At 43.1% G+C, this 18,106-nt stretch overlaps 1 protein-coding gene across 1 annotated transcript in view; it reads left to right on the top strand.

The window, feature by feature from the left end:
• Positions 1-18,106, top strand: part of LOC112232703 (histone-lysine N-methyltransferase 2C-like) — a 301,309-nt gene that overhangs the window by 245,886 nt on the left and 37,317 nt on the right. The window contains exons 22-27 of the mRNA XM_042298636.1: positions 2,889-2,966; positions 3,310-3,540; positions 5,044-5,169; positions 12,824-12,943; positions 13,082-13,209; positions 17,742-18,006. Coding sequence (XP_042154570.1) covers positions 2,889-2,966; positions 3,310-3,540; positions 5,044-5,169; positions 12,824-12,943; positions 13,082-13,209; positions 17,742-18,006 — 948 coding nt within the window. The remainder of the gene's footprint in view (positions 1-2,888; positions 2,967-3,309; positions 3,541-5,043; positions 5,170-12,823; positions 12,944-13,081; positions 13,210-17,741; positions 18,007-18,106) is intronic.

Here is an 18,106-nt window from a genome sequence, read left to right as displayed (position 1 = left end):
CTGTGAAATCCACTTAGGAAGCAACACTGATTGACAATAAATTTCACATGCTGTTGTGCAAATGGAATAGACAACAGGGGGAAATTCTAGGCAATTAGCAAGACACCCCCAATAAAGGAGTGGTTCTGCAGGTGGTGACCACAGACCACTTCTCAGTTCCTATGCTTCCTGGCTGATGTTTTGGTCACTTATGAATGCTTCCGGTGCTTTCACTCTAGTGGTAGCATGAGACGGAGTCTACACCCCACACAAGTGGCTCAGGTAGTGCAGCTCATCCAGGATGGCACATCAATGCGAGCTGTGGCAAGAAGGTTTGCTGTGTCTGTCAGCGTAGTGTCCAGAGCATGGGGGCGCTACCTGGAGACAGGCCAGTACATCAGGAGATGTGGAGGAGGCCGTAGGAGGGCAACAACCCAGCAGCAGGACCGCTACCTCTGCCTTTGTGCAAGGAGGAGCAGTAGGAGCACTGCCAGAGCCCTGCAAAATGACCTCCAGCAGGCCACAAATGTGCATGTGTCTGCTCAAACGGTCAGAAACGGACTCCATGAGGGTGTTATGAGGGCCCGACGTCCACAGGTGGGGGTTGTGCTTACAGCCCAACACCGTGCAGGACGTTTGGCATTTGCCAGAGAACACCAAGATTGGCAAATTCGCCACTGGCGCCCTGTGCTCTTCACAGATTAAAGCAGATTCACACTGAGCACATGTGACAGACGCGACAGTCTGGAGACGCCATGGAGAACGTTCTGCTGCCTGCAACATCCTCCAGCATGACCGGTTTGGCGGTGGGTCAGTCATGGTGTGGGGTGGCATTCCTCCATGTGCTCGCCAGAGGTAGCCTGACTGACATTAGGTACCGAGATGAGATCCTCAGACCTCTTGTGGGACCATATGCTGGTGCGGTTGGCCCTGGGTTCCTCCTAATGCAAGACAATGCTAGACCTCATGTGGCTGGAGTGTGTCAGCAGTTCCTGCAAGAGGAAGGCATTGATGCTATGGACACACCCGCCCGTTCCCCAGACCTGAATCCAATTGAGCACATCTGGGACATTATGTCTCGCTCCATCCACCAACGCCACGTTGCACCACAGACTGTCTAGGAGTTGGCGGATGCTTTAGTCCAGGTCTGGGAGGAGATCCCTCAGGAGACCATCCGTCACCTCATCAGGAGCATGCCCAGGCGTTGTAGGGAGGTCATACAGGCATGTGGAGGCCTCACACACTACTGAGCCTCATTTTGACTTGTTTTAAGGACATTACATCAAAGTTGGATCAGCCTGTAGTGTGGTTTTCCACTTTAATTTTGAGTGTGACTCCAAATCCAGACCTCCATGGGTTGATAAATTTGATTTCCATTGATAATTTTTGTGTGATTTTGTTGTCAGCACATTCAACTATGTAAAGAAAAAAGTATTTAATAAGAATATTTCATTCATTCAGATCTGTTATTTTAGTGTTTAATTCTTTTGAGCAGTATATATATATATATATATATATATATATATATATATATATATATATATATATATATATATATATAAATAAATATAATATATATATATATATAAAATGTGCGTTAGTCTGCATGAAAAACGGTATCCGACGATAGTTGATGACTAGTTGTTTAGAGAGGAGCTAGCCAACAACACAGCTAACACAATCACTTCAAACTGAAGCTGGAAAGACCGCAAACTAGCTGTACTTCGTTTGACCTGTTTTCTATTATAATTTCTTTGTATATATCCATAAAAATGATGCTGATCATGATTTTGACTGGCTGAGAAACTCACTTGTCTCATCCTGACTCCCGACATGTTCATTACTATGGGACAGCTGGAGATGGAATTTGAAACAGTGTTGCAAATGTCGGAAAGACAGACAGCAATTTTTATACAAATCTCCACGGTTGAAAACTAAATGTTAGTCTAAAAGAAATGTGAGAGAATTTCTAGATGCTTTTTATAGTGGAGATCAAGTTTATAAATTGCCTGGCTGGGCTGATGAGACAGTGGATTGCGCAGTCAGATGGAACAGAGTACTATAAATAGGTATTTTAACATCATAGATTTAGCCGGTGGTAACTTGTGGAATAGACACCGGCTGGAATGTGGATTAGACCCACTTGTTGTATAATTAAGCAATAAGGTACCTCTGGGGTTTGTGGTATATTGGCCATATACCACAAACCCCCGAGGTGCCTTATTGCTATTTTAAACTGGTTACCAACGTAATTAGAGCAGTAAAAATACATGTTTTGTCATACCCGTGGTATATTGTCTGATATACCACGGCTGTCAGCCAATCAGCATTCAGGGCTCAAACCACCCAGTTTATAATGGTTAATATATCCTACTTGTATATTTTTTTAATGTACTTGTAATGTACAGTGTTCCCAAGCTCATCTCAATGAACTCAACCAGCTCCTCTCAATTAGCCTAAAGGCATCCTCTATTCTGTTAATGGGACCAGGCTCAAACAAATGTGGGCTGTTCATTACAACAGCAGATGGCTAGAATTAAATATCAACCTGCAACCTGTTCACTCATCCATTCTATCTGATAATGATTGAAATTGGGGGCAGATTTTTACCTCCGACAAAAGTGAGGAGGGATGGAAAAGGGGAGGTTGGGAGATAAATAGACATCCTTATTTGATTGATGGAATTATTGAATTAACTGTCAAATAACTAATAGTTGAGTAACGTATTTAAATGTTTATTCTTTACATTTTGTGGCGGCGGTTGGATCCGGTGCTCCCTGTTTGATGCTTTTACTAAGGCAACAGTGTTCACTGCTGTTTTTGACTTCAATGTCTTGAAATCGAAATCCTGCAAATCCTATTCATAATGACTCATGACATTTTGCAAATTTTTCATGTCATCGTTTCAGGCAAAATGAAAGCCCTCCTGTCTGATGACTGCGAGGCCCCGATGGTGACCCAGATGGTGACTAAAATAAGAGAGCCAGGTAATCAAGCTCTATAGATCCAAATAACCCAGATAATTGTCACGGTTTATGAGGTGGTATGAATCAAATGAATCATTACTTTCTGCTAGTGTAGTTGACAGCGTTGGACTTGCTACTGTAATATCCACAGTATGAGGACATGAGTATTTCACTATTTGTAAAAAATAAATAAAAATATGGTAAACACATGATGTAGATCTAGATGTGTAAGTGGTCTTCAGCATTTAGTTCACAATACTTAATATACTTCATGTTTAGTGTACTCAAAGTCCTCGTGAGCTAAGTTGCTGCTAGTTTTTCAGTCATTGTCTAATGTTGTTGAAATGTTTAAACTTCCCTTTAGCCAATCAGAAGACATACACCCAGGATGGGGTGTGTCTGACAGAGTCGGGCATGTGCCAGCTGCAGAGCCTGGTGGTGCCCTCTTCGTCGACCCGCCGAGGTCAGAACAGGCGACCCAAGCCCAAGCTCAAGCTGAAGATCATAAATCAGAACTGTGTAGCTGTGCTCCAGACTCCACTGGACTCCCACTACTTAGAGCTGTCCCGGGACGGCTACATGGACAACAACCGAGGTAAAGACTTCTAGTGTTTCACAAATGGTTGGCTGCATGTGCCCCACCTTGAGGGGGCTCCAATCCAGCAAAAAATGTACGAGAAGAAAGAAAGAGCTCAAATAACCCCCGCCCTTTTTGAGAAGTCTAATAATCCATTTTTGTTTTCATTGATAATGTTATGTGGATTAATATGTTTGAACTGGGATGAGAAGATGCAGACACTGGAGTTTAATGGCCATTCACATTGGCCAGCACTGGAATGTCTGGGCTATTTTCTGAGGATAGAGTTTTCAGTTACATTTTGTTGGTTTGACGGGGGGGCATAAATCCTTTCCTCGTTGCTTTTTAATCAGAACGGTCAAATGAAAGAGCGTATGTTTGCCAGGCAGCAACGTTTCAATCATCTCAAAATGTAGAGGCACAGGAAAAAACAGAAGCTTTCCTACCTCACTGGAACCTATTTGGGAAAAGCGAAGCAGGGAAAGGAGAACAGGCTTGTAATGAATCTGACAGAGAGAAGTCTTTGAAAACAGCCGTCAGCAAATTATACCTGAATTGTCATTTTGGTGATGAGGGGGCTGGCCAGGGATAACTGAATTAATCCACAGCCCATCTGTCAGAACTCTGCTCTGAGTGCAAGCAAGGGCTAATGATGAGCAATTAACCCTTTCCTGGTCCTCTATATTTAGCCCATGCAGTGGGTGAATTTTCAAGCCCTGTTGAGAGGGAGCTTTTGAATGTCTGCTGTACACATCACGTAACGCAATGTTATAATGTAGCTATGACCGTACATGAAATTATGACAACACACACACACATAATTAGATTAGATTAATCTTGGCTTGAAGTCTATTTGACCCTTTACAGCAGTGAACTAGGGTTGTGATCAGGTACTAGGGACTATGTTAGGGTGTCTGTAGGTGTTATAGCCACTATAAGTGCAGTACATGAACCTCACGGCATGAAGAAAGATGAGAGAAATAACACCTAAAAAAGTCAACCTTAGACTGATCATGCATAAATCCGATATGTACAGTACATTTGTGCAAAGACCAATATGTAAAGGATATATACATCAATCATTGAACAAATCCTGGAGATGCCACTCATTTGCATTTATAATCGGAGAAATACTCCAGTGTTATCGCTAAGGGGTTGACGCTAAAATGGTCTGTGGCTCATTTTGAATTCCACCACTTAATGTACTGCTTTGGCGCCTCTTCCAGAGGTCTTACTCGGACACCAGGCCCACCAAGATGGCAGACCTTCCATGGAAGATGCATTGAGCTTTTTGTGGGTCACATGAAGTATGTGCAGGGTCGGGTCATGTTCATTAAGCACCAAATGCATACAATAGAGAGGGATTACTTAGGAGAAAAAAGTATTTTATTTTTCCATTGCAGAAACTGTTTTCGATTGCGTGTCCTAATGAAAAAGACCTCGATCTGTAGTCCTGGGTTTGGTGACATGGTTCTGGTTTGGTCCTGTGTTTGATGACATGGTTGTGTTCCGTTCCGGAAGGGGACCTCATGATGTACTGTGACGTTAAGTCTGAGTCCAGCCCGGAACGGGAGCCCGTTGACGACGCCAAGGGTGGCGAAGACACCGACGGCAACAAGAAGAGGAAGAGGAAACCGTACCGGCCCGGTAGGTTCAAAGTTGAAAACATTTTTACATTTGGGGAGTTAAAAACATACATGCATTTTGGCTCAAAGATGGCACAGCAAAAACTGTCTGGAAAAACAAATCCGTTCATATGAGGCATCATTACAAAGTGTAAGGAACACGGATGTGCATGGAAGGGTGTCCTTCTTTAGGTCAGCACAGACCTTGGGTCAGTTTTGTCTCAACTGGGTTGTGGTTCAAATCCAAGTTTATTTGTCACGTGCGTCAAATACAACAAATACAACAAGGTGTAGTAGACCTTACAGTGAAATGCTTACTTACAGGCCCTAACCAACAGTGCAATTTTTAAGTAAAAAAAAAAAGGTATTAGGTGAACAATCGATAAGTAAGGAAATAAGAAAACAACAGTTGAAAGACAGTGAATAATAACAGTAGCGAGGCTATAAAAAGTAGCGAGGCTATATACAGGTTAGTCGGGCTGATTGAGGTAGTATGTACATGTAGATATGGTTAAAGTGACTATGCATGTATGATAAACAGAGTAGCAGTAAAGAGGGGGTGGCGGGACACAATGCGGTTAGCTAATGTGCGGGGGCACCGGTTAGTCGGGTTAATTGAGGTAGTATGTACAGTTAGTGACTCTGCCTTGCGGTCGGAGGCTGAGCATTTGCCGTACCGGGCAGTGATGCAACCAGTCAGGATGCTCTCGATGGTGCAGCTGTCGAACCTTCTGAGGATCTGAGGACCCATGCCAAATCTTTTTAGTTTCCTGAGGGGGAATAGGCATTGTCGTGCCCTCTTTACGACTGTCTTGGTGTGTTTGGACCATTCTAGTTTGTTGGTGATGTGGATAGCAAGGAACTTGAAGCTCTCAACCTGCTCCACTACAGCCCCGTCGTTGAGAATGGGGGCGTGCTCGGTCCTCCTTTTCCTATTTCCTGTAGTCCACAATCATCTCCTTAGTCTTGGTTACGTTGAGGGATAGGTTGTTATTCTGGCACCACCTAGCCAGGTCTCTGACCTCCTCCCTTCCATAGGTCAGCACAGACCTTGAGTCAGTTTAGTCTCAAGTGGGTTAAGGCTCAGATTAAGCTAATTTTATAGCAGCTCTTAGGAACATCTTATGTGTAGCATCATAGGAGAAGAGGGGAGAGGGGATGTTGATAGGGATTAATGGACAGGGAAAGAGTGGTGGATGATGGTGGTAGGTAGAGGGATGGAGAGAGGGGGGGGTGGAGGGATGAGAGAGAGAGGGGGGTAGAGGGATGGAGAAAAGGATGTGGAGCAGATTTACGGGAGATGGAAAGAGGATTGTGATAGGGATGAATGAAGCAGGGGAGAGAGCGGGAAGGAGAGTGGTGGATGATTGTGGTAGGAAGGGGGGGTAGATGGATGGATGGAGAGAGAGATGGAGATATGAAGGGAGAGAGAAGGAATGGGGGAGCTGACTTATGAGAGATGGAAAGAGGATGTTGATAGGGATGAATGGACAGGTCGAGCGGGAAGGAGAGTGGTGGATGGCGGCTGGAGAAGGAGAGAGAGAGGGATGCAGGATTGTGGTAGAGCGAGGGAGAAGACTTATCTGAGAGGACAGCTCCGCTGGACAGTGCACTGTTTTCTAAAGGCTCACTGTGTGATATTTACAGCCGTCCTTCAGCTTTTTTTATTGTTCTTTTTTTATGACGGAGTGGGCCTTTAAAGCTCTGGAAAGAGGGCTCTGGGAAAATAACATTGACTCATATACTCAAAGGAATAATCTCCTTTTTAAAAAAACACCCGGAAATTGTATTTTTATATAGGACTTTTTAATTTGCCTATCTTTAAAAAAAGAAAATGGTTCCTCTGAAGTGTTTCACAGCAGTAGGCCACATCCCTGGCTAGTGGATTTTCTTCCCGCTAGACATTGCTTCCTTATCTTTTAGTGAACTGCACGCTATGCTTGTTATCTTGTGTGGACTTAAAGAATTTGTCGCAGTAATAAAGTACACCGGACCCAATTCTGCTCGCTTGGCGGAACACTGTTCTTGTCCATTTCCAGCCACGGCTACTGTGATATTGTTCTCTCTGGTTGAAGTTGTCACAATGTGTTGGGCATTGCATGCACATACACACCACAGTACACAGGCACACAGTACAAATCACATTTTATTCCTCACATGCTTGTTTAACAACAGGTGTAGACTAACAGTAAAAAAAGACTACTGATGGTCCAACAGAGTTCAAAATAAGATGAACTTAAATGCAAATAGAAATATTGACATGAGGAATAAATACACAGTGAATAACAAGAACGAGTAAAAGTAACATGGCTATATAGCGGGAGTACCAGGCAGTAACATGGCTATATAGCGGGAGTACCAGGCAGTAACATGGCTATATAGCGGGAGTACCAGGCAGTAACATGGCTATATAGCGGGAGTACCAGGCAGTAACATGGCTATAGTACCAGGCAGGAACATGGCTATATAGCGGGAGTACCAGGCAGGAACATGGCTATATAGCGGGAGTACCAGGCAGGAACATGGCTATATAGCGGGAGTACCAGGCAGTAACATGGCTATATAGCGGGAGTACCAGGCAGTAACATGGCTATATAGTACCAGGCAGTAACCAGAGTACCAGGCAGTAACATGGCTATATACCGGGAGTACCAGGCAGGAACATGGCTATATAGCGGGAGTACCAGGCAGGAACATGGCTATATAGCGGGAGTACCAGGCAGTAACATGGCTATATAGCGGGAGTACCAGGCAGTAACATGGCTATATACCGGGAGTACCAGGCAGTAACATGGCTATATACCGGGAGTACCAGGCAGTAACATGGCTATATACCGGGAGTACCAGGCAGTAACATGGCTATATACTGTAGATAGGGGTAAAGTGATTGTGCGTGCTGGGATGTCAGTGTAAGTACAGTGCCTTCAGAAAGTTCACATACCCCTTGACTTTTTCCACATTTTGTTACAGCCTGAATTTAAAATGGATTATATTGAGATATTTTGTCACAGGCCTACACACAGTACCCCGTAATGTCATTAGTCGAATTATGTTTTACTTTTTTTTTTCAAATTAATAAAAAATGATAAGCCTTAGTAAGTTTAGGAGTAAAATGTTGCCTAACAAGTCACATAGACTCTGTGTGCAATAATAGTGTTTAACATGATTTTTGAATGACTACCTCATCTCTGTACCACAGACATACAAATCTCTGTAAGGTCCCTGAGTCGGGCAGTGAATTTCTAACACAGATTCAACCACAAGGACACCTATTGGTAGAAGGGTAAAAAAAAAAAAAAAAAAAAAAAGCAGACATTGAATATCCCTTTGAGCATACTTTGGATGGTGTATCAATACATCCAGTCACTACATAGATACAGGCATCTTTCTGAAATTAGTTGCCGGAGAGGAAGGAAACTGCTCAGGGATTTTACCATGAGCTCAATGGTGACTTTAAACCAGTTAGAGTTTAATGGGTTTGATCAGAGAAAACTGTGGATAGATCAAAAACATTGTAGTTACTCCACACTACTAACCAAATTGACAAGTGAAAAGAAGGAAACCTGTACAGAATAAAAATATTCCAAAACATGCATCCTGTTTGCAACAAGGTACTAAAGCAATAATTTCACATAAAAAAAGGTGTTGAAGCAATTAACTTTTTATCCTGAATACCAAGTGTTATGTTTGGGGTAAATCTAATGGGTAACATTACTGAATAACACTCCATATTTTCAAGCATAGTGGTGACTGTATCATGTTATGGGTAGGCTTGTAATCGTTAAGGACTAGGGAGTTTTTCAGGATAAAAAAGAAACAAGCACAGTCAAAATTCTAGAGGAAAATCTGGTTGTCTGCTTTCCACCAGACACTGGAAGAAGAATTCAGCAGGACAATAACCTAAATCACAAGGCCAAATCTACGCTGGAGTTGCTTGCCTAGAAGACGGTGACTGTTCCTGAGTGGCCGAGTTAGTTTAGTCTTAAATCTGCTTAAATCTATGGCAAGACTTGAAAATGGTTGTCTAGCAATGATCAACAACCAATTTGACTAATAATGGGCAAATATTGTACAATCATGTTGTGCAAACCTCTTAGAGACTTACCCAGAAAGATTCACATCTGTAATCGCTGCCAAAGTTGATTCTAACATGTGGGGTGTGGATATTTCTGTATTTCATTTTCACTGAAGTTGCGAAGATTTCTAAAAATATGTTTTCACTTTGTTGTTATGGACTATTGTGTGTATCAATTTTGAATTCAGGCTGTAACACAACAACATGTGGAGTGAGTCAAGGTGTATGAATACTTTCTTAAGGCACTATGTTTGAGTGTGTGGGTACATTCCAGCTAGAGTTGGTGAAAAAAATGGTCAATGCAGGTAGTCCAAGTAGACATTTGATTAGCTATTTAGCATTACACCACAGGAGGTTGGTGGCAACTTAATAGGGAAGGACGGGCTCGTGGTAATGACTGGAGCAGAATTAGTGGAATGATATCAAAGACATGGTTTGATGCCATTCCATTTGCTCCGTTCCAGCCATTATTATTAGCCGTCCTCCCCTCAGCAGCCTCCACTACAGTACACAGGCAAACACAATATCCAAGAATAAAACGGCCCTAGAAGGAAGTGCCTTCAAAATTTCCTGCGCTTGAGCGTTTGATTAACCAAACATGAAAGACTTGTGTGTCTGCACATTTCCCTTAGATGTGAATGCCGGTATAAGTGTTTGTCTGTGCATGTGTGGTATATGTGTTTTGCCTGTGCATGTGTTCATTCCTAAGTGTGTAAGATGTGTGCATGTCTATGGCAGAGAGAGCCACACACACTCGCCCATGTCAAGTAGCTGGGTCTGACAGGGAGGCAGGGCGGAGGGGGCGGGAGGAGAGATGGATGGGGTAGAGAGAGGTGGAGACGACGGCGTGTCTCCTGTATGCCAGGTCACTTGTTATGAACCGTCACTTTATTCTACCCTGCTCTGGTGAACAGAGAGAAAGGCAATTGGCTGCAGACATTCTCACAAATAACATACCAGTAGAGCTGTGTGATATGGACAAAAATCCATATCGCAATACATTTCCTCAATTGTCCCATTTACAATCACCCATATGTGACCGACCGGCTCAAATCGGTCTTATGTAGCAAAATTTGAAATGTTTTTTTTTTTTTTACACTGGATTAAAGTAGAGACCCAGAGCTATAAAATGATACATCATACACTACAGTTGAGGAACAATGGGAAAGTAATTCTGCTTTGAAAGTGGATAAACTTGTCAACTCACTTTTGAGTTGGCCTTTGATTGTTTTGGTACCTACTGGAGAGCTCTCCTTTGTCTACAGCCATTCAGCATTGTTCACACCCTCTTGAGCCAGCCCCACCCATCTCTTTTTAGTCACATGTGAGGTCATGTGCTAAACAGTGAGTAGTGTAGTAAAGATGAAGACTAAAAGTGGTAAAAGTAGTAGCCTACAAAAACAAAAAAATTCCAGGTGAACAGAAAGTGTCTTGATAAAAAATATTTAATGAATATTAGATATCGCTTACCAAGGTAAACTTGTCTAAAATGATGGGTCATGTGAAAGAAATGCAATAACTCCAAGCCACATCTTGCCAAGTGGATGGGTCTCTACATAAAAAAAAGTGTTGCAATGTATATACTTTAGTATGTTTAGTTGAATGGAAAATGTAGGTTTGAATAGGTAATTGCTTAATTAGTGTTAATTGTTCTGAGGGGAGGGGCTACCCCTACAAGGAGCCTCTCTTTCAGTTCATGGAGAGGCATTTTGGATTGAGCTATGGATGGGGCAGCATTGTTTTTAGCTGGCCAATAAGGTATACGTTTGATGGCAGTACTGTTTTTGTTCCAGAATCACTATGTAAATAAACACCCTGAAGCACAGAACTACTTTTGCGGCTCTGCCATCTTTTTATTTTGATAGAGGTTAGGTTTTCCAGTTTAGCCTTCTGGCCTACTCTACGTGACAGTATGATTGTTCCAAGACCTCATTGCAAAATTATTCATGGTTATAATGATCTTAAAATGACACCTTGCGGTGGTCTGGAGCAATGAAGCTGTGACGCTGTGGGTACCTCTAAGTCCCGCGGTGTAAGCTCGCAACTTTTAAAGGAGGAACGACTATATTTTGTAATTTAACTATTTTTAACTAGTGGTAATAGAATCCCATATCTTTGTGTTCCTTAATTTAGGTACAGTTGTTTCTCCATTCAGGGTTTCTTCCTGGATCAAAAGGGGCTTAGGTGGTGGGCGTGGTAATGGGTGCAGTCAGCCTGTCGACACGGCTTATTTTGAGAGAACATTTTAGAGGCCCCCCCATCTTCACGGTCTAGAGACATAAACTAGTGAAGACATAAACTATGAAATAACACATACGCAATCACGTAGTAACCAAAGTATCCACCCTTTGCCTTGATGACAGCTTTGCACACTCTTGGCATTCTCTCAACCAGCTTCACCTGGAATGCTTTTTCAACAGTCTTGAAGGAGTTCACACTTGTTGGATGCTTTTCCTTCGCTCTGCGTTCCAACTCATCCCAAACCATCTCAATTGGGTTGAGGTCGGGTGATTGTGGAGGCCAGGTCGTCTGATGCAGCACTCCATCACTCTCCTTCTTGGTCAAATAGCCCTTACACAGCCTGGTGTTGGGTCATTGTCCTGTTGAAAAACAAATGCTAGTCCCATTAAGTGCAAACCAGATGGGATGGCTTATCGCTGCAGAATGCTGTGGTAGACATGCTGTTTTGATGTCTTCACTATTATTTTACAAAGCATAAAATAGTTCAAATATAAACCCTTGAATGAGTAGGTGTGTCCTATCTTTTGACTGGTACTCTATATATAAATCACTTTTTTTTATTTATTTTTATTTAGGCGGGCAGTAAAAACGATAACACCCAACGTTTTCAATGGCAGAAAAAGCCCTGCCATGGAATGCTCTCAGAGTAGGATCTCTTTTAGAGGGTTGGTACCCTGGGTACTCTGATCTCAAACGGCTGTTTCCTCTCATGTCCAAACACATAAATCATCTGAAGTCTCCACTCTTGCTCTGAGGCAGCTTAAGGAAGGCTGGAAAGCTCTGTCTGTCTGCTTTCAGACCAAAGGGGCTTTTCTCTCAATACCCAAGCTATCCAGAAATAGGCTCACCTGAAATTCTCCCTTTTTCTACCTCTCCAGTATTGGGTGGGCCACCTAAGTGTGTTTTTCGAGCTGCCTATGTCCAAACAGTCAAATAAAAAAACATGAATGACTTAAACCAGATATAAGGTACCTAGAAAAGATAATGGACCTATATATGTAAATAACAGATTCTAAAATTACAAAAATGATGCATTCAGGAGTATTTTTATGGCATGGGGCCCCCAATGATTTTATGTGTCAATCAGATAGCATAAGCTATGGCAAAAGGTGTAGGTTTGCAAGAAATCTGCTTTAAAACTGGAAGAAGAAAAAATCTCAGCCTCATGGCAAAATGTGTAGAATTGCAGCCCTCAGGCTCTGTGTGCATAGGTGACTGAGTAATGAAGATTAATGTCAAGGATTGGACTGTCAGACCCTCCTCTCATGTTTGACAAAATTCGAGCCCCGGCAACATTAATCAAGTATTTTATTCTACTGCTGAACACTGTCTCATCTCCTCCCCTGTGTCTCCCGGCCAGGTATTGGAGGGTTTATGGTCCGCCAGAGAAGCAGGACGGGACAAGGCATAGCCAAACGATCCCTATCCAGGAAAGACTCGACGTGGTCGTTACCTGAGAACCCAATGTGCAAAGAGGAGGGTAAGGACAATGGAATCGTCCCAAAAGTGCAAATCCCACCCATCTGGCACTCTACGCAGAATCAATCACTTAACCCAGTAAAAAGCGGGTTCCCAGAATGTTACTTTGAGGTTGTGACCTCCTGTCGGTGTGTTGCAGGGTGGAACGAGACAGAGAGTACTCCAGTGGAGGAGACCCCACCGGTGCCTGAATGTCAGGAGAAAGTCAAGAAAAGATACCGCAAAAAGAAAACCAAACTGGAAGAGGAGTTCCCTTCATACCTGCAGGTGACTTTGTCTCATGTACACTAATGATATCAGTTTTGATCTACAATGTTCACTTTAATTATGTTATCATGCATACACTGTCTTTATAAAGCTATTTATAGGAAAAGGTTACCGGTGAAGTATGCATTAAGTCATCTAATCAGCACAAAGGTGCTAGTGTGGCCACATGATGTTGGTCCAATGCAGCCTCAATATCAAATCATTTCTGGATAACAATTAGGTACCTTACTGTGATTGTTTTCAATTAAAATGATAAAGAAACAACTTCTCAAGCTATCATTTTGCTAGGACTGTCTGGGAGTGGTCTGAGTAGGGAGGGGAAACTGAAAACTAGCTGTTATTGGCAGAGAGGTCTTTCTTTTTGGTCTATTAACTCATTTACCACCTGGTGATGTCACCAGGCAGGCCAAAACTCCATCCCACTAAAACAGGCTGACATTTCATGCAGCCTTTTCAAATAGCTCATACACTAAAAGGGCATTAGCATAATTTTCACAAATGGACAGTTTTATTCCAACCTCATATTGTGTACAAAACATTAGGAACACCTGCTCTTTCCATGACATAGACCAGGTGAAAGCTATGATCCCTTATTGATGTCAGCTGTTAAATCCACTTCAATCAGTATAGATGAAGGGGAGGAGACAGGTTAAATAAGTATTTTTAAACTTTGACACAATTCAGACAAGGATTGCGTATGTGTGCCATTCAGATGGTGAATAGGCAAGACGGAAGTACCTTTGAACAGGGTATGGTAGTAGGTGCCAAGTACACTAGTTTGAGTGTCAAGAACTGCAACACTGCTGGATATGTCACGCTCAACAGTTGCCCGAGTGTATCAAGAATGGTTCACCATCCAAAGGACATCCAGCCAACTTGACAAAACTGTGGGACGCATTGGAGTCAACATGGGCCAGCATCCCTGTGGAACGCTTTAGGCTGTTCTGAAGACAAAAGGGAGTGCAGCTCAATATTAGGAAGGTGTTCAGTGTATATTAAACACAGGAAAATCATGTTTTTGACTGCACTGGACCTTTAATCGTGTTCTGTACCACATTAGAATTGTTAATATTCTATAGGACACCTGCCAAGCACTTAGTAGTAGCAACTATTTCCCCACCATACAAGTAGTATGCTGCCCCCTTCTAAGATGTATTACCTTCATGATTTACCAACAAATCCTCTGCACTTAAATGGCGTCTCGGAGAGATGTTTCCCTCTCTGTGCCACGCCTTTAAATGATCCAGTATGCTCAGCATTCGTGGGGGCAACCATGTGTTAAGAGCACCAGCTGTCACTATAGGATTTCTTGTATGCTGCGCTTCAAAAATGAAACCTAAAGGTCCTCACCAGAGAAATGACTTTAATCAATTATTTAAATACCCGGCGCATTAGGCTTTTAATGTTTTACCACAGCGGGGAGCATTCACAACAATCGTTTTTGAGCAGTTATATGTATTGGAAGTGCAGTTGACTTACTTAAACACATATAGCAACCCAACCAGCCTTGCAGGTGATGATGTGTCGCTGTGTTCAGGCTCTCAGTGTGGTTGTATGTACCCTTGTCTCTGGGTGAGTGTGGGTTTATTAGGGCATTTGAGTTCTATTGGTTTATAGTGAGTGCAGGATCACATCCTATCCAAGACACATGGATTCCTACGGCTGCTAGATTTGACAAAACACGAAACACTAACACTACCTCACAAACCAGACCCACTACGTCTCCCTTAATGGCCACAGCTCAGACTCCGCTGCAGTTATACAGGGTGTACAAAGCCCTTCACCACCTTGGCCCCCCTTAACTCTCAGACCTTCTCCCCTACCACCCTGCACGCACACTCCGTTCCAACACAGTAGACCACCTTGTCATCCCCAGGTCCAAGCTTCAGAGCTTCTGTGACAGGGCCTTCTCCAGGGTTGCTCTGGGACTCCCTCTCTCCGGCCATCCGTAACGGAGTCATCACAATCTTTTAGTCCCTCCTAAAGCCCCAACTCTTTGACAAAGCCCCCCCCCACACACACAAAAGCAAAGAAATACACTTCTAAGACACTCCTCTCTCAATCTTAGCTCCACCCAATCCCACCCCTTACCCTAAACCGGGTTCATATCCAAATCCCTCCCCGTCCCCTGATACATCAGTCTTTCCCTTCTTTGAGCCCACCCCTCTCTTTATTCATGTTTTTGTTTACTCTGATGTTTTGTTTTTCTTTTCGTTTCTACAATTGTAAAGCGACTTCGGGTCCCTGAAAAGTGCTGTAGGTCTCCCATGTATTATTATTATTAGTGATGCACCCAAATGACATTTTTGGCCGATATCTGATATTTTACTTGACAAAAAAAAACAGATACTGATAACCGATATTTTGAATTTTAGCTGCATTTTAAGCATTCTAGTACAGTTTAATAGTTAACACACACACATGGACGCAGCGGTCTAAGGCACTGCATCTCATTGCAAGAGGCGTCACTACAGTCCCTGGTTCGAATCCAGGCTGTATTCCATCCGGCCGTGATTGGGAGTCCCATAGGGCGGCGCACAATTGGCCCAGCGTCATCTGGGCTGTCATTGTAAATAAATATTTGTTCTTAACTGACTAGTTAAGAACTAGTTAAATAAAGTTAAATAAAGGTTACACACACACCACACTGACCAAAAAGTTAATTTGTTGGCGTTTACGTATGTCCCCATTACCAGTGAAGCATGATCAAAACCTATTTCTTTCACTTACTTGCTGTGCTGTTTCGTCGTTCAGTCGTTTCATTCTCCACCAGGATTTCTATGGAAAGCTGTTTGGGTCTTTGCGTGTCAAAAAGATACACGTCAAATAACACTATTTGACATGTCAAATAACACAACATAATCTGTTTCAGTAGCTACAGTTAGCTAGCTAACTATATAGCTAGGTGTCATCTCAAATAACCCTAATTTATAAGACAGTTCTTTTTTGAGTAATGGTGGTCGGACCCATCTATGTGAAGCTAGCCACAATAAGGATTAGGGACAATAGTGGACTTTGCGGTTAGCCTTCAAAATAAAAGTATGGTATAATTCCACTATTTGTATTAATTTGCATCACTGTCAATGACATACTTTAATTTTGAAGGCAAACCGCAAATTCCACTATTGTGCCTAATCATTATTGTGGCTAGCATCACAACACATAACCCGTTCCCTAATTTTTATTGTCAACAAGATGCGGGCGTGGAGGTATGGTGTTTTCTTTAGAAGAAGCCATGCTGTCGAGATTTTCTGTCCTCTCGCTTGCTTCTCAAATGTGGCTTGCGCTGTGTCAGCTGCATGCACAAGTAGCCTGGCTAGCTTACTTCTTACTGCCCCCTTGAGAAGACAAGTAGCCTGGATAGCTAACTACTGCCCCCTTGAAGACAAGTAGCCTGGCTAGCTTACTACTGCCCCCTTGAAGACAAGTAGCCTGGCTAGCTTACTACTGCCCCCTAGAGAAGACAAGTTGCCTGGCTAGTTAACTACTGCCCTCTTGAGAAAACAAGTAGCCTGGCTAGCTTACTACTGCCCCCTAGAGAAGACAAGTAGCCTGGCTATCTTACTACTGCCCCCTAGAGAAGACAAGTAGCCTGGCTTGCTGACAACTAGCCTCTAGAGAAGACAAGTAGCCTGGCTAGCTTACTACTGCCCCCTAGAGAAGACAAGTAGCCTGGCTAGCTTAGTACTGCTCCCTAGAGAAGATTCAGACAAATTGCTATACAGACACAATCATCTCAATCCAAATATGACGTGAGACACATTTGAAAGAAGAACTGAAAGTAACAAAAATTCTAGTATCGAAATGTTTTTCATGTTCTAGTATCGAAAAAGTATATGCAGGTTATTGTTATCAGTGATTCTGTTTCGAGTCAACTTTCTCTTTTTGTGGACCTATGAGTTGACTTGGTGCATCTTGATATGGCTGTGTTTCTCTAGAGAGAGTATATGCATGCAGCTCTGTAGCCATGTCGCTGTCACATTAGACCCCTGGTGAATGCTTCCACTGTACACTCCTCACTCTTTCTGTATGCGTCTGGGTAATCCTGGAGTCTGGATAACACCGGCGGCCCATAGAGTGCTGCCATACTGGAGTCTGGGCCGTTCCTCCTCTGGGGAACTATGTAACAGCAGCTTAGATCTCCAGGGAACCTCTATAGGTTTTAGTCCCCACCACCTAGTGTCTGACTTCAGTCTGCTATTCCCACTCCAACTCAGAGAATTAGCGGGGAGTCCTGACTTTAATGGAAACCAGTGGGTTAGTAGTAGCATAGCCCGATACGACTTTGGTTCATTCGTGTTCAGCACGCATTTTAATTTCAAATACTTTGTTTGAATGAGTAATAATTCAATAAATCCTTATTCATTTTCATTTCAATTCAAATCTAGAATTCATAACTGGATCCCACCTTCTGACACGGAGACAATTGTTTCTTGTTTTTGTTCTTGAAAGATAATTATGTTTTGTTTCTGTATGTGTTCTCTCTGTTTTCTGGATTTCATTGACCGTGTGTTTGTGTGGTATATTACCAGGAGGCCTTCTTCGGGAAGGGGCTGCTGGACAAGAGCAAGCAGAGCAGGCAGGCAGGCTTGCTGACCACGGGGCTCTGTGAGGAGCTGCTGGACAAGTGCAAGCAGAGCAGTCAGGCAGGCCTGGTGACCACAGGGCTCTGTGAGGAGAGCCCAGGGGCCCATGCAGAGACCAAACCCCCCAGCGCCAGCTTCCTGGACCCCTTGTCGGACCCGCTGCTCAGTGCTACCTCCACCACTACACCCATCTCCAGCAAAGCAGGACTGCGTATGTTCACATCTCTCTTGCTCCTTATTAAAGATGAAAACGTTCTCTTCATCTCTCATACCCCCCATCATTCTCCACCCCGTCTGTTTGTTTTTGGTTC

The sequence above is a fragment of the Oncorhynchus tshawytscha genome, linkage group LG16, assembly GCF_018296145.1.
Source record: "Oncorhynchus tshawytscha isolate Ot180627B linkage group LG16, Otsh_v2.0, whole genome shotgun sequence".
NCBI lineage: Eukaryota > Metazoa > Chordata > Actinopteri > Salmoniformes > Salmonidae > Oncorhynchus > Oncorhynchus tshawytscha.
This window is presented reverse-complemented; position numbering and strand designations above follow the sequence as displayed.